This window comes from Leishmania braziliensis, chromosome 19, assembly GCF_000002845.2.
Source record: "Leishmania braziliensis MHOM/BR/75/M2904 complete genome, chromosome 19".
In the NCBI taxonomy this organism is placed as follows: Eukaryota; Euglenozoa; class Kinetoplastea; order Trypanosomatida; family Trypanosomatidae; genus Leishmania; species Leishmania braziliensis.
The window spans coordinates 200,387-222,292 of NC_009311.2; the positions used below are offsets into that span (position 1 = coordinate 200,387).

Consider the following 21,906-nt stretch of genomic DNA (forward strand, 5'->3'; position numbering starts at 1 on the left):
GCACCCAGAGGTCTACGGGGCCCGCGTGATGGACGGACAAGGCGCCGAGAAGTGCACATCCACCGAGCCCGCAGTGCATGTGCGCGGAGCAGGCCTGTCTGTGGCGCCGATCGCGCAGCACGCATGCGGGAAGGGGGCGAGGAGGGACGAGAGGAGCCCGCGAGGCGCATGGCCCGATCCGACGGCTGTCGGTTGGTCCTAGACGGTCCGGGATTTAGCCTGTAGCACCGCACCGAGACACAGGTGGGCTGCCGTTGTTGTGCGCGTCTGTTGGTTCACTGGGTCGTGGTGGAACGAGGGCGCTGGGCGTAGGCTCTCGCCTGAGTCATTGTTACTGGTTGATGTTCGGTGAGTGTTCACCGTTTCTCTTGCCCCCCATTCTCTCTGTTGTTGTACTCTTTGAAGAGAATGTCAGTGTTTTAAAGCGGCGTGGGTGGATGCCTCGCTGCTGCTGCTCTCTCTCTCTCTCCGTGGTGGGGCTGAGAGTGGGGGTGTAATGGCGCGTGCATTTCTCGTGGTTTCGTTGTGTTTTACGCTGTGCCGTTGTCGGCCTGCTTCACACTGTCTTGCTGACTTCTCTCACGTTTTTTTCTGCCATTTCGCATTGCGCATAAAGTGGGCGTACTTCTTACGTTGTCTCCGATGCTGGACTGTGCGTGCGCGTCGACTGTTGTGTGGCCTTCTTGTGTGATGGGCCCGTGCGTTTTTTTGCTCTCTCTTTCTCTCTTCGCCTTGAGTAATGCATGGGGAAAGGGAAAAAAATGGATGTGGAGGCGATCGGGTGAAGGAAGGTGTGAGAGGCACAAGCTGCCCTTTCCCTCCCCTCTTTGCTGTGTGTGCGTGTGTTCGATTATTCGGGGTTGTGCTTTTTCCGATCTTCGTTCCCTTTTAACGACTACGATACAGGCAACGCATGCCAAAGCGGAGCACTGGCTTTGGGTCGACAGCAAGTGAGAAGCAAGCACAGGTTCCAACAAAGGACTCAGGAGCGAATCTTGTGTGGTGCACATTCAATGCACATATGCCCGGTGCGTCCGACCTGCTCGCACCTACCCACACTCGCCAACACAGACATGGGTGCTACGTGATGTATGAGTCCTAAAGCACAATACTTCTCTCCACGATTGCACCTGTTTATCCGCTTCTCTCTCCAAGTTGCGAGAGGTTGGAAGGCAGAAAGGACAGGGGAAGCGAATCTGAGTTGCGGCAGGTTTTGTTTCGCTGGGTGTGAAAGCGTTCGACACGAACGCAAGAGGGAGGGAGAGCCGGAAAGCGATGTGATGAGGAGGAGCATATCGAAGTGCTCGTTTTGCCACTCTCCATGGCGCGCTTCGCCCGCCGCGTCTCCTGTTTTTGCCTCCTCTTGTTCTTCATTTCACTTCAGACATTGAGGAAGGGAGTCGCGTTAAGCGTGCTTGCCCTTTCCCTCCCTCCCCCGCCCACAGCGCGAACGCACAGGAAACGCACGCAAGCGTACTTCCATGACATAGCTCACAACAACTCTGCGCACTAGCGACCACATCCACCGCCCCCCCCCCCCCTACCACCGCCACCACCGCCATCTTTCCATTCTGCTGTGATCGCTTTTGGCGTGCGCTGTTCCTGTGTTGTTCAACGCACGCGGCCATTTCGATCGCGACAAGCAAGCACGAGCACTCAGACCGAGAGAGAGAGAGCGAGACCGACCGACCGACAGGCAGACAGACGAACGAACAAGGGGGTGGGGCAGATTTCACTTTTCTGCCCACGTACGCACGCCCTCTTTCACCTTCTCTATTGTTCATTCGAAAATGGAACAAGAGCTGCCTTGAGTCTTCCACGGTGTTCAACAAACAGCAAAACACGAAGCTTAGGGAGAGGCAAGCAAACGAAAAAAGGCTGAATCGACCGACACCCAGGCATGCACCAACACACATCCTCCCAGACCATCATCTCACCCAAGTCACACCTCTGCACCGCGCACACGTTCTCTGCCTCTCGGTGTCGAGCGCGGAGTTCTCTTGAAGGAGTCTTTGGCTCGTAGTTGACTACTCGAGCAAGCGAGTGACAAAACACACCAGCCTTCCGCTCTATCCTGCTGTGAGTTGCCGCTGCGCCGTTTGCGTTTACGCCCCAGGCACCGTTCCTCTCCCTGTGTCTCGTCCCTTTTGTTCTTCCTTCTCTTAGTCGCTCTTGCTCGCTCCTCCCTTCCCCAGGGTTTTCTCTCTCCTTTGTTTGCCTTCCCGAGAACATCTGTCCCCCCCCTCACCCCTCTTCCCCTAAAGCTACGAAGAGACGTGACTCAGTGTCATACTGCTGCCTCCTCTCTCTACTCCTCGATTTGAAAGAACACACCGAGCGCCTTTAGACTGAGAAAGAAGATGAACACCATTCCAGTGTTTTATGGTCGGACGTACCCGACACAGACACCCCAGCTCATGTGGGAGGCGACTCAGACGCTTCAGAACTTGCTGGACGATCAGAGCAGAGATATGCACCGCTCGTCGGAACTCGCCATGTCGCTGCGCGAGGTACTGGAGAGAAATCGAGAGATTTACAACAAAATCATCGACGAACGCGACGCTGCCTATCGCCGCTTGCAGAGCGCAGGCGCGACATTGCAGCAGGTGGAGAACATCGTGCGCCGCTACGCCGAGGTGAAGGACCCGGTGGTGGCCAGCGACGGCTACACCTACGAGCGCACCGACCTCACTCGCTACCTAAGCGACTGCAGAAAGTCAAACAGCAAGGCTTACTCGCAGCAAACCAAGGAGGAGCTGACGGACGTGATAGTGGACAACATCTCGCTGCGCCGTCTGGCAGAGCTGCTGAAGGGTGTGCATACGGTGGAGGTACCGCAACTGTCGAACCGTGCGCCGCTGGTGGGAAGCTGCGTCGACAGCAATGGGCCTCACTCTCACTGGGCCGGGGAAGGTTCGTCGGTGTGCAATATGCATCACACTGAGATGGGTTCCGGCCCCGGCGGGCTCGCGGGTGGCGCTAGCGGCCGTGGCGAGATTGAGACAACAATGACCCCCACTTACACTGGCCCACGTTATGATCGAAGTGGCGGTGCCAAGTACAGCAAGCCGAGCAACAACAACGAGGGCACGGGCAGGTTGCACCCGTGCCTGCGCGTGTACGGCCTCTGCAACTTCGAGGGCGACTGCACGTTCGCCAACTACCCCTACGAGGCGTGCCTGAACCACATAAAGGGCAAGTGTCGATTTGGCTCTACCTGCAAGGAGCTGCACGTTGACCCCCGCAACCCCGTCTACCAGAACCCTCGCAGCTTCGCCAACCATCAGCACCACCAGTGTGGCAACCATGCCAACAATAACAACATCCACAGCAGGGCGGCTGGCTGTGCAAACAACGCGAACAGAAGCCAGACAGCGGATGCTGGCGCGGAGGCGTCAAGGCAAAGCGGGAGCAAACCCCCGGAGTATGTATCGGACGTGGAAGCGGCGGCTGTAGAGGCCACAGAAGACGTTGCGCCGCGGGAAATCAGGAAGCCCTCTTATGCTTCCGCTATAGGTGCCGCAACAGACAAAGACTAATGGGCAGATCGCGGAATGTGTGTGTGTGTGTTGCCTCTCTCGTTCTCTCTCTTCCCCGGCGTTTCTTATCGTGTGTACGTTTCTTCCAGTCTTTCTCGCTCTCTCTTTCCCCCCTCTCCTTCGTATGACAGTGGGCGATTTGCGTTTTTTTTTTTTGGCTCGGTGCGCAGAGGATGGGGGTTTGAGGGACTCACGCTGACACGGCAGGGACGGAGTGGCGAGAGTGGGCGGAGGGCGGCCGATCGCCTCTTTTGCTCCTCTTTCCTGCTATGGTCAATAACCACACGCGACGGGCTCTTTGTGCGCGGGCCCATGCGCGTACACGGGCCCCTTCGGCCCGACACCCCCACGCCTGTCGATGGGGTGCGGATTCCGGGGAAGGCGGAGTGCCCCTGCTGCCACAGACTAGTCGCGACGTCGCGCCTGTCGCGGCGCATGCGGGCAGGCCCTCCAGACACCCCCCGTGGCATCGACGGGGACGGGAGCTGCAGACGGCGAGCCCCATTCCCCAGGCAACAACGTCGCCCTGAGGCAGGCCCCGGGATCTGGTGGCGCGAGCACCGCGTGCGTGCGTGCTATCGGCCGCAGCTGGCATGGCGTATCGCGTCCAAACACCGCACCCAGAGGTCTACGGGGCCCGCGTGATGGACGGACAAGGCGCCGAGAAGTGCACATCCACCGAGCCCGCAGTGCATGTGCGCGGAGCAGGCCTGTCTGTGGCGCCGATCGCGCAGCACGCATGCGGGAAGGGGGCGAGGAGGGACGAGAGGAGCCCGCGAGGCGCATGGCCCGATCCGACGGCTGTCGGTTGGTCCTAGACGGTCCGGGATTTAGCCTGTAGCACCGCACCGAGACACAGGTGGGCTGCCGTTGTTGTGCGCGTCTGTTGGTTCACTGGGTCGTGGTGGAACGAGGGCGCTGAACGGCGTTTTTTCTTCTTTTTTTGTTTCAGGGCCGTCCCTCGTTTGCTGTTAATGTTGCCAAGTAAATCGTCTTGTTGGTATTGACGTGTGCAGGCTTGTGCAGGGGAGGCGTGTGGAGTGGGAGAACGGAGGAGACTTCCTGTGTCGTGATCTGTCTCTCTTGATCCCTAGAGAAAGCCGCGAGGTTTGCGCAGATGGTGAGGAGTGACTGCCAGAGAGGGAAACTCTCCTGTTCTGGTGAACCTTCTGTCGTGTTTCTCCTCTCTCCCTCTGTGGATTGGTATCCCTCGCTGGTTTGGATCGGCGGACTCTGCGCAACCCCGTGAGCCCTCGCCACTGTGCACGCCTCGGTATTTGCAGGTTGGCATATTTTGTACGTATGGTGGCACCCCTCGCTCCATTCGTGCGCCTCTCTCTTAATGCTTGCAAGTGCTTGCCGTGCTCTGACTCTACCCGCAACTGGTGGTGGTGGTGATGGGGAGCTGTGGGCGATAGGCGTTGTGTGGGCGGAGAGGGAGAAGAAAGCGGCTGGAGCTGGGGGAAAAGCGCAGCAGCAGAGGCAATGAAGCGTGTCTTGCGGATCTTCTTCCAGTTGGGTTTTCACCAACCGTTGTGTTTTGTTGAAGGAGCCTGAAAAAAGCGAAATCAAAAGAGGCAGCCGCAACACACGCAAAGGCCAAAAGAAAAAGGCATAGAAGGAGCAGGAGAGCGCCGAGGAGATGTACCGTACCGATCTACAGCGAGGAATGGCGATGGTGAGAATGGCGAGGAACGGTGCTGGCCTGTAGCATCCATTTAAGCTGTCATCGTATCCCCCGTGACCCTTGCTGCGTGAGAAATGGAAGAGGAAGGTGGTGAGACCTTGCGCGCGCACAAGCAAACGCATGCATTCTCTGCTGCTCGTCGGCTTCTCAGCTGCCCATCATCCCTGCTGCGCCTATGCCCGCGTACATGGATGGTGGCACCCGCGTGCTTCTCCTTTTCCTCGTACCTGCTTGTGTGTGTATGTGCCCTACGTACTCGTGCATACAACTGATGATGGCCGCTCATGCGTGGCCCCCTTCCATCCTTACCTTTTCCCACGGCCTTACACCCTCATGTGATGCCCTTTCCACTCCCTTTTCCTGACCTGCTCGCCATGTCTCGCTCTCTCTCTCTCTCTCTACCTCTACACACACACACCATTACACACCGGCACACATTCTGCCACAACGCGTGCATCTGGGTGGAAACGCCACTTGAAGTACACTGGACATGTTGGTGTGTGTAACGCTTTGCCTTGACTTGTTTGTGCATGTGTGCTCTGCCCCTGTATGAGACCCCTATGCGTGCGCAGCAATTGAAGCAGAACAGCAACACCACGGGGCGCCTCCAGTACAGCAGCATCGACTCCCAGCGACATCGCCAAAACGACACCTCTCCCTCATCTCCATTCCTTCTGCGGTTCTTCCAAGCGAAAAAATCAGGAGTCATTATCGTAGCACACAACGCACCCGAGCTTGAAGAGAGCGATACACAGACGCGACGTCTGGCTGAGCCTTTCTCTTGTCTCTGCACGCGCCACATAGACAATACGCCCCCCCCCCTCCCTACACACACACACAAAAGAAGAGAGTCGACTTCCGCATTCGCATTCGCATCCTGCGCTCGAAAAGCAGTACACCGCAGTACACTTCGGCGCATAGATTGAGTCCCCGTTCCCCGCAGCTTGCAGCTCCTTAGGCCAGAAAATGGACACCCGCAAGTCGACGAACCTGCTTGATGGCTTCCTGTCGTCGCTGTCCATGATTCTTGTGAGCGAGATTGGGGACAAGACCTTCTTCATCGCGTGTCTCATGGCGATGCGTCACCCAAAGCTGACGGTATACATTGGCGCGCTCGGTGCTCTCGCTGCAATGACGGTATTGTCGGCACTGATGGGCGTAGTGGTGCCCAACCTGCTCTCTGTACAGGTGACACAGATGTTGGCGGTGGTGCTCTTTATGGTGTTCGGCGGAAAGATTCTTTACGACGAGCTGATTCGAAGGAAGGCTAATGACGAAGAGAGCGAGGACGAGATGTCGGAGGCTGCAGCGGCTTTGCGCCGTCGCGACCCGAACGATCCAGCCGAGACCGGTAGCGTGGCGTCGTCCACCTACATGAGCGCGCCGGCTCGTCGCTGGCGCACGCTGCTGAACCCTGTCATGGTAGAGGCGTTCACGCTAACCTTCGTTGCCGAATGGGGAGACCGTAGCCAGCTGGCCACCATTGCGTTGGCCGCCGCGAAGAGCCCGTACGGCGTCACCGTTGGCGGTATTCTCGGCCACGCCATCTGCACCGGCGGCGCTGTTCTGTGCGGTAACCTCGTCGCACAACGCGTGTCCATGAAGACAGTGAACGTTCTTGGTGGCGTGCTCTTCATCATCTTCGGTCTTGTAACCTTTTACGAGCTGGCGAATGGAGAGCATGAGATCACCAAGACCCACGAGCTCCCCGAGAAGATGCAGTAGTCAGTGTGGAACGGTTGAGCGCGCGCGCACACACACACGTTCGCACGTACACCTTAAGGCTTAAGGGCGGGACTTCACAACGGCATGAAAGAATTGTGTTTGTGTGTCACCTCCTCTTTCTCTCCTGCATCCTCTTCCTCTGTTTATTCCGCGTTTTCTGCTGCTCTCGATTGTGGGTTCGTGATGGCCACGCCTCCTCTTTCTGTTCTTGTGTGTGTGTGTGTGTGTGTGTGTGTGTGTGTGTTTATGGTGTTTGCTCTCCCTCTCTCGTTCTTTCCTTTGGTGGTGGTGTTCATCGGGGCGCGTTCACCCACCCCACCCTTCTGCCTCTGCTCACCTCGTCATCGCTACTTACCTCATCTGGGCTCTCCCTCACCTTCATCCTCCCCGTCCCTCTTCCGTCGTTTCTTTTTCTTCTCGTTATGTACGTGCAACATTTATTCGCTTTAATACGGCAACGCGTCTCCCTGTTCCGCCGTTCAGGTGCGTGCCTCCGCCTTGTTTTCTTCATCTCATCGCTTTCTTCCTCAGTAATGGATGAAAAATGACGGAGAGCAAGCGTGCGTGAGGGGGGGGATCTGTGCAAGAGTGGGAGGAGGAGAGTGACGGTGCACGCGCCAGTGTGTGTGCACCCGCCCTAACGCCCAGATGTCGTTAGCTTCACATTATACACAGATGCGCACAACACAGGAGTCTTGATTAAAGCGTAGTTCAACTCACGCAGTGAAAAGAAGAACGACAGGCGCGAACTTGACGAGGGTGCAACACAGCACGGACTCTTGGTTGGAAGCAGTGACTGATGAGCGCTTTTCAGATTGACTCACCTCGACATCTGTGCATGCATCAGCGTGCCGCAACTACTCCACCTCTTCCAGTACACGCCACGTGCGCCTGCTTGGTGATCTCACCATTCCGTTTCCGTGTTGCGACATGTGCTATGCGCGGAGCCCACTTTCTTTTGGTTTGTCTCACCACCGCGGTCGTATGTGAGTATGGCGGTTGCGTGTTGGCCGTTCCTGTGGATGCGTCTGTCGGTGTTGCTCTTCTTCGCCCCCCCGCCCCCTCTGTCTCTCGTCTTGCATCTTTAGAGATGCCCACTTTTCCAGCTGCTGTGGGAGTGTCCCAAACGTGTGTGTGTGTGCGTGTGTGTGTGAGCATATCTGCCCGTATGTTGAAGTTAGGAAGGGCGGAAGTTTTCACGCCGGTGGTTGTCGTGGTGCGGCAAAGAAAAGAATGAACGCAGCTCGCGCGCGAGAGTGTGCAGGTGCGATAGCTTTTGTCTTTCCGCCGGGCGCTTATAGGTATGTCTAAGCTCTCTTCGTTTCTCCTCATTCGTTTTCTTGTTCTTACCGCATCTCTGTCTGCTGGATTCATTCCTCGCCACTGTTGTGTAGGTCTACTCGACTTGCGAGTGTCTGACTTCTCGTCTGCATGTTTATGTTGGTGGTAGCTGGTGCCCGGCGTGCCTGCGTGGTGTGGCTGCTGGAAGACTGATGTCCTCAGCGGAGGCCACTTGTCAGGCCTACAGTTCTCTTTGATCGTTAGGTTTCTCTGTTGTAACACCCCCCCCCCCCCTGATCACGGTGGGAGGGCACACCTCAGTGCGTGGTATCGGGTTCCAATGCCCACTCTGTGTGGTGCGGCCAGGCAGCTCCCCTATCCCTGCCGATGCTGCGCCACGTCTGGCGGTGGCAGGGCCAAGTGCCTACGGCGCGGGGAGGTCAGAGCGGTGCATCGCTGCTGATGTCGGCGACCCGGTGCTGGACGGCGCTGCGCCGGAGCGGCCTGCGACCGTGAAGGCGCTTGTAGCGTCCATGTGGTTGGCCGAGCGTCGGCGTGACTCGAGCAAACCTCACGCGGCCCCCGCTGTCCCAGTGGTGCGGGGAGCCCACGCCGCCCACGAGGGATGGGCAGAGTCTGAGGCAGCGGCGGTGCTCGGGTGGCTGAGTCGGCGCATTGCTGTAAGGGCGTGTGCACGGCTGCGCCGCACCGCACCCGGGTGGGCCTGTGGCTGGCCGGCGGTAGAGCGGAGTGTGGCTGGTGTTGTATGGCAGGGGGCTGCATGTTGAGAATGAGGTGCCGCAGGAGGGGGTTGAAGGCGCAAAAATAGGCGATGGGAATCGGTAAAGTGGAGAGACGAGTGGGAAAGGGCAGCACGCCGTCATTTGCGTTTTCTCTGCTCCTTTTTATTTGTGTGCTCCGCCTTGCTTCCCAGCATCGAGGGCGTGTGCGTGGCGTCTCCCCCACTCTCTTCTCCCTCGTCTTCCTTCTGATCATCGGTGTCTTCTCCACCCACCCGCCCTCTTCTCCCACCGGTGGCGTAGTTGTACGTAAAGACTAATGGTGACGATGCGTCGGGGATATTGCGCTCATATTTAGGGAAACTCGAATAACGATGGACACTCAGCGCACTCGCTGCCGCATCTCCGTGTCTCGCCTCCTTCCTCCTACCATCCCGCTTAGAATTCGCTATGCAATTCGGACTGGACTATCAGGAATAAAAAAAGCAAAGGGTGCTGCTTTCGGTGTAGTGTGTGTGTGTGTGGGTGCGTATTTCGTTCGTTCTTTGTTTCTGGATCGCTCACAGCAGACGCGCACCCACGTACTCCTTCACCCTCTCTTTCTCTTCCTCTGCTGCTCCCTCTCTCCTGGTTTCTCCATCGCCCACCACCCCGCTTCACTTACCCATGCGCACATGCCGCACGTGCGCTGGCGTGCTGAACCGCAGGTGTCTGCGTGTCTTTCTTTCTCGGCAGCTGCCTTCGCTACTCATCGTGAAGGCGGTTTCCCATTTCAAGAAACGAGACTCACCTCATCACCCCCCCCCTCAAAAAAAAAAATACTCGAGTTGGCGAGCGCGGGCTGCACTCCACCCTCCACGTTAGCAGCAGAAACCACACAGACCCCATCGAGGCTACTGCGTGCAGATCATCGCCACTGTTTCCACTGCCTCTCGCTCGCTGTCTCTCTTTTGTAGCCTCCGCTCCCCATCCTGCTTTCCCGGCGTGGGGTTTTGTTGAGTGGCGCGATTGTGTTTGTTGTGGCTTTGAAGAAGAGAGGCTTCGCTTTCCCTCGCGGAGAGAGCGCCTCCCCCCCCCCCCCCCTTTCCAAGTATCCTTTCCATACGTAGAACGAAATATTTCCTGCTTTAGTCTTGCCATGACTGAGATAACCGCAGCCAACCGCGGTAAAGTGAACGAGATGTGGCTGAACCCGGCTGCCGACGGGAAGAGCGAAGCTGCCGCCGCGCCACCACCGACGCAGCACACGAAGCTGTGCTTCAACACATGCCGCCAGGAGCAGTATCACCCAAACAAGGGGTACCGGCACCTCGCGCGAAAACTGCGGCAAGGCGGCACGGTAGACATGAACAAGGAGGATATCACGCTGGACCGCTTGAGCGCCAACGACATCGTCCTCTTCCCTGCGCCACAGACGCCCTTCTCCGAGGGGGACATCAAGGTAATTCGGCAGTACGTGGAGGGCGGTGGTTCTGTCATGATCCTCCTAGGCGACGGCCACGGGGGGCAGTACTCCTACCTCAATAAGGCTCTCGAGGACTGGACAGGGATTACCATCAACGAAGATTGCGTCGTGCGCACAGTGTTGCACCGCTACCTGCATCCTAAGGAGGTACGGGTGACCAATGGCATCACGAACCGCGCTATCAACAAGGCTGCTGGGAAGAACGTGTTCGGCGCTGTGGGCGGATTGCCGCGCAGCGCCTTCGGTGGCGGGGCGGGCAGTGCGGTGGCGAAGGGCACCACGTCCACCATGGGCCTCGGCTCTACACTTACGACGCTCAACCGTACGCTCGGTGGTGGGCAGGCAACAAATGCGACGCTACTCGCGCAGGGTCCCCCTGCGGGTGGCACGGTGGCCATGGCTGGCGAGGAGGCCGAGCTGGAGGCCACCAGTTTGGTCTTTGTGTATCCGTACGGCCTCACCTTCAACGTACAGCGACCCGCCATTCCGCTGCTCAGCAGCGGCTTCATGGCGTACCCGCTGAACCGCCCGATCGCGGCGGCGTGGGAGTGCCCAAAGGTGGTCGAGCACCTTGGCCGTCAGAAGCAGGGGAAGTTGCTGCTGATCGGAACGGCGCAACTCTTCGATGACGCCTGGATTGAGAAAGAGGAGAACAGCGCGCTCGCCTCTGTCCTCTTTGACTACCTCAACCACAGGCTGAAGCTGAACCAGATCGACGCCGACGAGCCGGATATTACAGACTATCATCACCTACCCGACACTGCCTCCCTTTCCGAACGGTTGCGCGTGGCTGTAGAGCAACACGAGGAGCTGCCCCGTGATTTTACGCAGCTGTTCGAGCTAGACTCATTCAAGATAGACACGGACAAAATACCGGATGTAGTGGACACTTACTCAAAGCTGTCAGTGAAGGTCGAGCCGCTGACACTAATCCCGCCAGAGTTCCAGACGCCACTGCCACCGGTGAAACCCGCGGTTTTCGAGGCGATTCACCGCGACCCACCTGCTCCAGGCCTGGATCTCTTCGACCTGGACGAGGAGTTCGCGCCAGAGCGGGTGCGACTCAGCCAGCTCACGAATAAATGCAAGGCGGACGACGTGGAGTACTACATATTGCAGGCGGCGGAGGTGATGGGAGTGACGAAGAAGCTGCGCAGCCCGCGCAACCGTGACCCGCGCGCGTTGCTCGACTACGTGTTCCGCCAGGTAGTAGACTATAAGAAAGTAAACAATGGCCCCGTCGCGTCGCAGGAGGCCAGACTTGGTGGCACCACCGGGGAGGCCGGGGCAGATAACGCCGCTGCCGCTGCCGCTGCTCAGAACATGATGCGCGTGATTCGCGTCAGCAACGACGGCACCGGTGACGCAACCCCGTTCGATGAGAATCCTCGCTGGAGCCTCTATCTGGAGGCGGACTTTGCCAAGGGTACCATCGAGGGTCACCTTCAACTGCTGCGAGACTCGAGTCGCTTCGGTGCACAAGAGGCGCGTATCGAGGGCGACATCAAGCCACCAGGTGAGCGTGAGTACCCGATGGAATGGGGCGTCGTGCTAGACGCCGTCAATGGAGAGCAAATTATCTACGTGTTTTTAGCAGTCATTCAAGGCAACCAGTTGCGCGGCGTGTGTGAGCAGGGTGGCAGTGGCGGTGGCAACACCCGCAACTTCCTCTATACGCTGGAGGAGCTGTAGCGCAGAAGGGGCGTTTGGAGGAGCGTAATTCGCCCTCGTTTTCCCCCTAGCGAGCGCAGTTTTTGTTGTCGTTGCTCTCTTGTCTCGCCGTTGACATTATCCTTGCGTGTGTGTCCCCTTCCCCCTCCCTTCGCGGAGTCTCCCCTCCTTCCCTTTCTCCTCTTACATTGGATGTCGCTCTCGCAGTTCTGTGCATCCTGCGGGGCTGTGCACGCGCCGTGGTTGGGCTGGTACATGCGGGTGCATGCCGCCCCTTCCTTGTTCTCCGCCTGCCCGCCTGTGTGTGTGTGTGTGTGTGTGGGTGTGTGGGTGGGTGGGTGGGTGTGTGACTGCGTGTGGCAAAGCCACTCAAAGACGGTATAGAAGGAAAACGAGTTGGGCGGGTGGTGATGAAGAGGGGAGGGGAGGGGGCGGGGAACACTGCATGATGTGGCGGGAGGGGGCGCTTTCATTTTCTGATGTAGAGAGGAGGGCTCGCCACCCCCACACGGATCCATGAGCACGTAAGCAGTGCACAGGGAGATGATGGAGGCATCCTCCCAAGGGGGGACGAGGACGTACAAGGCCAGAAAGAATAAGAAAGAGGGTACAACTCAACAAGCAACATCAACAGAGTCGCTGCAAGCGTTTGCCGATTGTATAACGGGGCGGGCACAACCGCTGGGATGACGGCGGTCGCCGCCGGACCAGGTGCGGCTGCTACCGGTGTGGCGTCGTGGAAAGAAGTGATGCCAGTAATGGCGGCACTTTGTGGGTTGGGGTGGGAGAGCGGTGGGGGCAACGGTGAAGACGACCGTAGCCCCTTTCGTGGCTTCTTATTCCTCTTTTTCTCATGTTCATTCATGCACCCGCCAGCGATTCAGTTACGCCTGCTACTCTCTCCGTTGATTCTCGACCCGTTGCCCGGTCACCTCGCCTTCATCCCCCTTCTATTGGTGTTTCTCACAAGAGGAAACACACAAGCAAACGAAGCGCATACGTCCAGGAGTCGAACCGGGAGTAACCCCACAGCCTTCCTCCGCCGCCTCACGAGGAGCTTCAGCTAGAAACCGCGTCCATCACAAGGCAGCACGTATAACACAAGCGAAAGAAGAACAACCCAGGAGGGGCCCTCACAAGAAGCGCCATCGTCCCTATCTATCCGTGTCTCTACCACCTTCTCGCTCGCCACGTGACGGCCTCGTATCGGAAGGCCAGCTCAGAGCCACCCCCTCTCTGGGCCACACACACGCACACACCGGCATAGACACGCGTTTTTTTTTTTTTTGAGAGACCAGATGCGGCTCAACATCACATCTGCGAAGGAGCGCCACAGCGAGGCGTGCACAACTGTCGCTGTTTCCCTAAACGGCGACATTATCAGTGGTAGCGACGACTTCACTGTTCGTCGGTGGAACGCCAATGGGGAGGCTCTAGGGGTGGTGAAGGAGTTCGAAAGCTGTGTAACCTTCCTGACATGGGTTCCGACGGCAGGGCGTGGGGCGCGTCTGGCCCGTGGCGCGGCAGCGGAGACGCGTGAGGGGCGCGACAACTGCCTTGTAGCGTGCGCCGATGGCAGTTTTTCCTTTCTGAACACGGCGAGCGGGCGAGTCGAGCGGACCATCGAGGCGCACATCGGCAGCATTACGGCTACGGTCTACGCCGCCGACGGCTCCTCCATCATTACGGCCGGCGAGGACGGGTGCGTGAAGGTGTGGTCGCAGGCCGGGATCCCTCGCACGACTCTCGCCAACGTGGGCCGGTGCATCAACGCGCTGTGCTGGGGCAAGGAGGCGACCGAGCTGGGCGGCGACTGCGTTCTGTACGCCGTCGGCAGCGACGTGGTCATCAAGCCTCTGAACCCCGCCATGAAGAAGCAGATCAAGTGGAAGGCGCACAAAGGTGTCGTACTGTGCGCGGACTGGTCGCGCATGAGCGGCATGATCGTGACGGGTGGCGAGGACGGCGTGTATAAGGTGTGGGACCCGCATGGCTGCAGCATCTTTGTCTCTGCCGCTGGCGAGCACCCCATCACATCTGTGCGCTTTGCCGCAGATGGCGAGAGCTTCGCTGTCGGCTCCTTCATGAACGTGCGCGTGTGTGACAAGACTGGCTGGAGCCACTCGTACGAGCGCACCACCGAGGGCAGCGCAATGGCGCTAGACTGGATGCCAGATGGCACGCAGATGATTCTCGGCAACGGCACTGGTGCGCTTAGCATTGCCCAGATTGTTGACCGCAAGGTGAGCTGGGGCCCGTACAGCGTCACCCTTCTCGATAGCCGACGGCTTACTGTGCAGGATGTGGTCAAGGACACAGTGCAGGAGATTGAGTTAGCAGACAAGGTCATCAAGGTAGAGCTGGGCTGCGGCTACCTGGTCGTGTGCACAACGACACAGTGCTGCTGCTACTCCATGGACCGCTTGAACGCGCCTGTGCAGTTTGACCTGCGCGACCCCGTCATCTCGATCATTCTGGGACTACGCCAGTTCCTGCTGGCCGACTGCAGTCAAGGGCTGCAAGTGTTCTCGTACGAGGGCCGCCAGATCAGCGTGCTGCGTCTGCAGGTCGCTCTGAAGCCGGATATAATGACGATAAACCTGCTCTCCCTGTCCCCGGACACGGTTGCGATGCGCGACCCGGCCGACGCCAGTCACATCCTCTTCTTCGACGTCAGCAGTGGCAAACTCTTCGACGACGCCTCCGTAGCCCACCATCTCGACATCGTGTCGGTTCACCTCTCCCAGTCGGGCTCCCTACACGACCGCAAGATCGCTTTCATTGACCGCAACAACGACTTGTATTTTGGCCCAGTGCACACCAAGCTTGGCTTCCATAAGCTGTCAACGATGACGACCAGCGTATCATGGCACGACGCCCACGAGACCCTCGTCGCCATCGCCGACGGTCACTTCGCAACGTGGTACTACCCCTCCACCATCTTCACTGATCGCGACTTGCTGTCACTCACCAAGACCGTGCGTGATGACGGCCATGTCGAGTTCACGCGGAACGACCGTATCACGCATTTCCATCACACCCGCGTCCTGGTGCGGCGCGGCGGCGACGGCGCTCTGCTGACGCTGCCTGTCTCGCCGTACCCAGTGATGATCTTCCAGCTTGTCACGCAGAAGAACAACTGGGAAGGCGCCACCCGACTTGCGCGGTTCCTAAAGGACCAACTACTGTGGGCGGTGCTGACCGCGCTAGCGCTGCGAGCCGGCGAGCTGAACGTGGCCGAGATCGGCTACGGTGCTCTCAGCGACTTGGCCAAGGTGCGGTACATTCATTACATCAAGGGCATCCCGACTCCGGAGGCGCGACAGGCGGAGCTTGCACTGCTCCAGCACCGCCCTGCCGAGGCGGAGCGCATCTTGCTGCAGGCCGGCCTCGTCTATCGCTGCATCGACATGTGCACGCGTCTGTTCAGGTGGGAGCGGGCGTTGGAGATTGCAAAGGAGCGCAAGACGCACCTGGACACGGTGCTGGGCCGCCGGGAGCGCTACTTGCAGGAGGTCTCGCAGAAGGAGACGCTTGCCCCGTTCAAGGATCTGTCCGGCAAGGTGAAGATCGACTGGGCAGTGATTGAGGAGAAGGTGAAGCAGGAGGCCGCCAAGGAGTTGGAGCGGCCAAATGCAAGGCCGTACGCGTAGAGTATCACGCCGCCCATGTCAAGTGCACTGCAACCGGAGTGGGTCATGCGGTGTCGCTACCGCGGCCAGTGGCCGTGCCAAAATTGCTTCGGCGTGATCGTCACCGTTGTCGACCACCCCTCCATGTTCTCTGCATGTGGCGCAAGTGCAGTTTCGATGTAAACGTTAGAGTGCCCATGAACCGCCTCCCCACACCTTCTTGTGTGCTCGTCTTGTCGCTTCTGTGCCCGTGTGTGTGTATCGGGGAGAGCCCGCAGGGTGGTGGGGTGGGGAGGGTGTGACTGTGCCGTGTGTGTGTGTGTGTGGAGGGGGGGTCGCGTGTGTAGGCCCACAGGGGCTCAAGATGCAAGCCGAACCTACCCGCGCTTTTATACGAGAACCGTCGCCGCCGCCACGGCCAAGTAGAGGACTGCAAAAGGCAAGAGAAATGACGCCTAGCTGATGGAAGCGACACAGATACGCAGGGGCGACAAATGCCCCACCCCCGACCCCGCTCGTTTTCCTCCTCTCTCTTCCCCCCCCCCCCCCCCCAAGAGAGCCGAAAGGCGATTGATATGATTCCAGTGCATCTCCCTCCTCGCGTTTCACCTCACCCATCTCTGTTTCTTCTGTGTTGCATGCGTGGGCTGTCGATGGCCACGTCCGCGACACTCTGCAACCCAGCGTGTCTTCCTCTGCTGTGCTGAGCAGTGCGCGCATCATTTTCGCTCTCTTTGTACTCTGCACCTTTGCATTCACTCGTGACGCGCGCTCGACGTCGCACCGACACACTACACAGGTGGATTTCGATACACACACAAACACTGCAGAGACAAGTTGAGTCGTTCACTTGTTCACTGCGCTCCTCTCTCTCTCTCTCTTTCAAGGAAGAGTTGCCATTGCACGATCGCATTGCTCACCTCATTACGTCCACCGGTCTTTTCGGCCGTCTCTTGCCCGCACTTCAGCATCACCTTCTTCCATCGCCACCCCACCCACCAATTAACAGAAGTGACCAAGGGCGTAAGGGGTGAGTCTCCACATCCACTGCCCCTGCCACCTCCCCCACTCTCTCACGAGACGTGCATCGCACTCCCCCTCCCCCCCCCCCGCTGTCAAACATCACCCGTGTCGCCGCCTTCGCAATGATAGGAGGAGAGCACAAGAAGGAGCGGTTCAGCGAGCGCCTGTCCATGGCCCAGAACCAGCCCAAGAACCGCGGCTACCTCCCGGGGACGCATCTTAAGACAGGCGGCTATGGCACCAGTACACTAATGGGCAACTGGAGTGAGGAGCGCTTCGACGCAGGGTACTACGACGGCAAGGCGCTTGTTGCATCCAGTCTGCGCACGCCGTGGAGCACAACGTACCGTGAGATGGTGCAGAACGTCGCGACACCGGCCGGCTTCAGTGCCTCCGCGTCCGGCGCCGCCCCGTGCGATCGCACACAATTCTCTCAGGAGACTTTCATGGCCATTGAGGACCATACGGAGAGCTCGTACCCGGCCCACCAGCCCCACCTAGACCCCGCATGGCAGGAAACCCTACAGAGTACCCATCAGAGTACCTTCAAGACCACCTACATCCACCCCAATGTGCGGCGGCAGGAGGTGAAGGCGTACGTGCCGCCAGTGCTGGGCGGCAAACCGTCGTCGCAGTCCACCGGCGTGCTGTTACGCCTTCGACGGCAACTAGAACTGGCACAGGAGTCGCCGGATGGCACTGCCGGGACATGTGCTGTCGTCAGTGCCTTTCCGGGCAACGTAATCTGCTCCCTCCGCAAGGCGTTGGCCGATGCGTGCACTGACCCCAACGGCTACATCAATGCCAAGGAGCTGCTGGAGGGTTTCGCCGCTGCCGGTGTCACCGCCGTCCCCGCTGAGTGCGTGGCGCTGTTGCGCTACTTTGACCACGAGGGCAGTCAGACGGCGCCGTACGTAGCAATCGTTGATGCTGTTCGAGGAGAGATGAACAGCCGCCGGGCCGACCTTGTTGAAAGTGCCTATGGCCTCCTGCGCTCTCTGAGCCCTGACGGCGTTGTCCGTCTCGATAAGCTGGTTGAGTGGGTTGACGTAGAGCAGCTGCCGGCAGTGCAGTCGGGCTCCGTGAGTGCGGATGCAGCACGCACCGCCTTCGCCGCCCAGTGGGATGCCCGTAGGCCAACAACGCACATCACGCAGGCTCGCTTCGCCGACTTCTTCGCCGATGTATCCTTTGAGATTCCACTGGACAACACGTTCGAGCTGGTGCTGCGTAACATCTGGCATATGAGCGGCGGCCGTGGCAGCTGCGAAAACACGTCCTGCAGACGAGTGGAGGTGGTTCACACGAACGGGCGAGTGACCAAGGACGAGATCAAGAACGACCTGCTCATAAAGGACACCGGCGACGAAGCTACCCTGGAGTCGCTGCTGCGCGCGAACTTGGCAAAGCAGGGTATCAAGGATGTCAAGTCTGTTCGTGTGGCGTCACCAGCGTGAGACATGATGGTGTGATGGGGCAACAGACAGACGCGCCCACGGTGGATGACGCACTGCTGGAGCTGGGTTGGTTCACACACGCACACACACACACACACCGCGTCTTCTCTGTGTAGGTGCCTTAGCAGCATTTTTGTCTGCCAGAGGCGACGGCTCTCAGGGACGAGGGGGGCTGCCATGCGGAGCGCTTCATACTTTACAGTGGTGGCGGGACCGTCAACGCGAGTCACTTCGCTTGAGCATCACAGGAGAAGCAATCAGGAGAGGGAGACGCGGAGGTGAGGAGAAAGGAGAAAGGGAGATGGTAACTGACGGCCGACGTTGATGGTCGTCAAGGACGCCGCCGCCGCCGCCTCTCTTCCTCGACTCACGTTCACCCATCCCGTTTTGTTCCCCCCCCCCCACTCTCCGAAATAAAGAAGACGGCGTAGTGGTGGCATTTTGACCCCTCAGCGTTCATGTGCTCCAATGTGTGCAACCGGCGCCCAACCAAGCGGGGGTGGTAGTGGTGGTGGTGCGGGAGAGGCGTATGTACATTAAATCTCCTACACTCGTAGTTCTGCCCATACACACACGTATGCGTACGTGTGTGTACTTCGTGTCTTTCCTTCCAACTTTGTTGTACGTCTGCCTCTTCCGTCTTGACGACGAGATCAGCTGCGAAGGAGAAAACAAAACGCACGGCCTCCCCAGGCAAAGCCAACGTGCAGCGCGAGGGAAGAGAAACAGCAACGAACGATAAAGCGGTGGACCCTTGCGCGATTCTGCTCTCTGCCCAATCGAGGAAAAAAGCGGCTGGGATCTGTGAGCGACCAAGATATCTCAGCAGATGTGTGGAGAGGCGCTGTGGTGTGGCAGGAGAGGATTTCGAGCAGCGAATATGCTTGCTCTGTTGGCGTCGCGCGTACGGCGGATGCGGGCTAAGGTGTCGTTCACCCCCCAACTCTTCACTCCCTGCAAAAGGGTGCAAAAGCCAGTCATTCTGAGGGGGCATACGCACATGCACATCTTCGCTGCTGGATACCGGCTTGTCTGGTGGCACTAGTGCACCCACGCGGCCCCAAAGGAATCCACGCGCTTTCTGTATTAACCGCTATTCTATGATCCTCCTCCCTGGCTATTCGCCCTCTTAGTTTCACTTCTCCATGCGTCCCCCCCTCCCTCGCACCCATTCGTTCTCTTTTCTCCGCCTGTCGTTCGCCTCTTCCTCCCCCCCCTCCCTCCACCGACATCGCCCCGCATTGAATGAGCACGTCTGACCTGTGTGCCACCCAGCAAGCGGTGTTGCCGTTTTGTTGTTGCTGTGCTGATGTGCACTCGAGTAGGGTATTCGGTAGCAGCACAACTGCAGCATCGTTGCCACCTCTCTCTCTTCTCTTCTGACCCTTCAAAGGTACGAGCTGCAGGCTCAAACAAGAGAGACGCATAGCACCATTGGGGCGCCTCTCTCGCGTGTTGCATCACGCCACACACACTTTCCCTCTTCTTCTAGATTCCCCTCATCTGTTTCTGCTCTCCGTTGGTATTCACTGCCACACGCTCACCTCGTAGAAGTTGACTTGCGTGTTGGTGTCTTACCACTTTTGCAGAAGCGGAGGCACTCATTGTGTGCTCTTCTTCCTGTTTCGCTCTTGTGCATACGCTACGGGGACGCTCTTGAGTTAAAGTGCGCGCTAACCACGTCCGTGTGCGCCACGACACATGCGTGCCCGAGGCGGAACATCCGATTCATCTGCTGACACCATCACTACCACCCGCCGCCGCTTCTCTTTTGTCGCTGCTTTCCATCGCCAGCTCAGTCGCTAACTTCAGTAGTGCTGTTGTTCTGATTGTTTCCCGTTGACCCTAACAAGCGAAACACGAAGGAAAACAGTGAGTGACGGGAGGAGGCGGAGGAAGAGACAAGAAGAGAGGTAGGACAACGGCACACACCCAAACAATCCCCCCAAAACACGCACACATGAGCGGGCCCCGTCCCTCGTCAGCGGCGCATCTCAGATTGCCTCCTTCCCCCCCCCCCCTCTTCTCTCTTTGCCGAGTTGTCTGCTCTCTGAGCAGCTCGCTCTCCCCCTTTCCACTTGATCATTTTTCATAGGAAAACAAAATACGTCAAACAAACGCAACAGCCCGAATCGACACACATCAAAGGAGGTAAAACAGCAGAGCAGGAAGGTCAATGCTGCGCCGCTGTTCTGCTCTGTTCGGCATCACGGCTGTACCGACCTGCGTCTTGCCGGTTGCCGCTGCTGATGCCACTGCTTTCTCGAATGCGACAAGCAACCTCATGACAGATGTGGACAAGAAGGATCCGCAATACAAGCAGATCTTTCTGGAGCGTTTCCGCAAGAAACTGCAGTCGGACAAGACGGGCATGAGCGACTTGGAGAGCTTTGTGGAGCTGCCAGAGGGTATCACGCCGGTGGCGGCGTCCATTGGTCCTATCAAGCGAGGTAGTGAGCCGCTCCCGCCGTGGTTGAAGCTGAATGTGCCGAAGGGTATGACGCACCGCCCTCGGTTCAACCGCATCCGTCGCAGCATGCGCGAGAAGAAGCTTTCCACCGTGTGCGAGGAGGCCAAGTGCCCTAATATTGGGGAGTGCTGGGGCGGCGGCGAGGACAATGGAACGGCGACAGCCACCATTATGGTGATGGGCTCGCACTGCACTCGGGGGTGTCGATTTTGCTCTGTGCTGACAAGCCGTCGCCCACCTCCGCTGGATCCGGACGAACCAGAGAAGGTCGCTGCTGCCGTGCACGAGATGGGTGTGGACTACATCGTAATGACGATGGTTGACCGCGACGACTTGCCTGACGGTGGCGCCTCGCACGTGAGCCGCTGCATCCGCACCATTAAGGAGCAAAATCCGGAGTTGATGCTGGAGGCCCTCGTCGGGGACTTCCACGGTGACCTGAAGGTGGTAGAGCAGTTAGCGGCTACCCCACTGAGCGTCTATGCGCACAACATCGAGTGCGTAGAGCGCATTACGCCGCGCGTACGTGACCACCGCGCCACGTACAAGCAGTCACTGCAAACACTGGAGCACGTCACGAAATGGACGAATGGTAAGATGCTCACGAAGAGCAGCATCATGCTCGGCCTCGGCGAGGAAGAGGAAGAGGTGCGGCAGACGCTGCGTGATCTGCGCACGGCTGGTGTGTCAGCGGTAACCCTTGGCCAATACCTACAGCCCTCACGCACCCGCCTGAAGGTGTCTCGCTATGCCCACCCGAAGGAGTTCGAGATGTGGGAGAAGGAGGCGATGAGCATGGGCTTCCTCTACTGTGCCTCAGGCCCAATGGTGCGCAGCTCCTACAGGGCAGGCGAGTACTACATCAAGAACATTGTGAAGCAGCGCGAGAACGCCAAGGGTGCAACGACCATGGAGGCCGTCACCGCTGCCGATGCAGTTGCTGCTGGCGCGTGAAAAGGTGCCCGTTTGGTGGGTATGTTGTCTGGATGGTAAGGCTGAAGGGAGCAACGTCGCTGATCCCCTTGCTGCTGCTTTGTGATAGTGTTTTGGGTGTGGAACTGGTGCGGCGTGGTGTGTTGTTGCGCGATTTCTCTAACATTTAGCTCTCCACCTCCCCCCTTTCCGGCACAGACAGAGAAGTGCGTTCTCGTTTGGTTTGGTTCTGCTCCTCCGTGTGTTGTGTGCTGGTGTGCCCGCGCATGGTGCGTGTCGCGTT

At 58.6% G+C, this 21,906-nt stretch overlaps 6 protein-coding genes across 6 annotated transcripts; all 6 read left to right on the top strand.

Annotated features, from left to right (window-relative positions):
- Nucleotides 1-2,360: 2,360 nt before the first annotated feature.
- LBRM_19_0620 (RNA binding protein) lies at nucleotides 2,361-3,539 on the top strand (the record flags this gene model as incomplete). Its single annotated transcript, XM_001564108.1, has 1 exon — nucleotides 2,361-3,539. One exon carries the CDS (start codon nucleotides 2,361-2,363, stop codon nucleotides 3,537-3,539), a length of 1,179 nt encoding a protein of 392 aa, XP_001564158.1.
- Nucleotides 3,540-6,192: 2,653 nt separating this feature from the next.
- Nucleotides 6,193-6,951, top strand: LBRM_19_0630 (putative membrane protein; the record flags this gene model as incomplete). The annotated part of the gene is made up of 1 exon (XM_001564109.1): nucleotides 6,193-6,951. One exon carries the CDS (start codon nucleotides 6,193-6,195, stop codon nucleotides 6,949-6,951), a length of 759 nt encoding a protein of 252 aa, XP_001564159.1.
- A 3,159-nt stretch (nucleotides 6,952-10,110) lies between these two features.
- Nucleotides 10,111-12,129, top strand: LBRM_19_0640 (putative intraflagellar transport protein component; the record flags this gene model as incomplete). Its single annotated transcript, XM_001564110.1, has 1 exon — nucleotides 10,111-12,129. The coding sequence occupies one exon, from the start codon at nucleotides 10,111-10,113 to the stop codon at nucleotides 12,127-12,129; it is 2,019 nt and encodes a 672-aa protein (XP_001564160.1).
- A 1,277-nt stretch (nucleotides 12,130-13,406) lies between these two features.
- Nucleotides 13,407-15,761, top strand: LBRM_19_0650 (conserved hypothetical protein; the record flags this gene model as incomplete). The annotated part of the gene is made up of 1 exon (XM_001564111.2): nucleotides 13,407-15,761. One exon carries the CDS (start codon nucleotides 13,407-13,409, stop codon nucleotides 15,759-15,761), a length of 2,355 nt encoding a protein of 784 aa, XP_001564161.2.
- Nucleotides 15,762-16,885: 1,124 nt separating this feature from the next.
- On the top strand, nucleotides 16,886-18,220 carry LBRM_19_0660 (conserved hypothetical protein; the record flags this gene model as incomplete). The annotated part of the gene is made up of 1 exon (XM_001564112.1): nucleotides 16,886-18,220. The coding sequence occupies one exon, from the start codon at nucleotides 16,886-16,888 to the stop codon at nucleotides 18,218-18,220; it is 1,335 nt and encodes a 444-aa protein (XP_001564162.1).
- Nucleotides 18,221-20,504: 2,284 nt separating this feature from the next.
- Nucleotides 20,505-21,644, top strand: LBRM_19_0670 (putative lipoic acid synthetase, mitochondrial precursor; the record flags this gene model as incomplete). The annotated part of the gene is made up of 1 exon (XM_001564113.2): nucleotides 20,505-21,644. The coding sequence occupies one exon, from the start codon at nucleotides 20,505-20,507 to the stop codon at nucleotides 21,642-21,644; it is 1,140 nt and encodes a 379-aa protein (XP_001564163.2).
- Nucleotides 21,645-21,906: the final 262 nt, after the last annotated feature.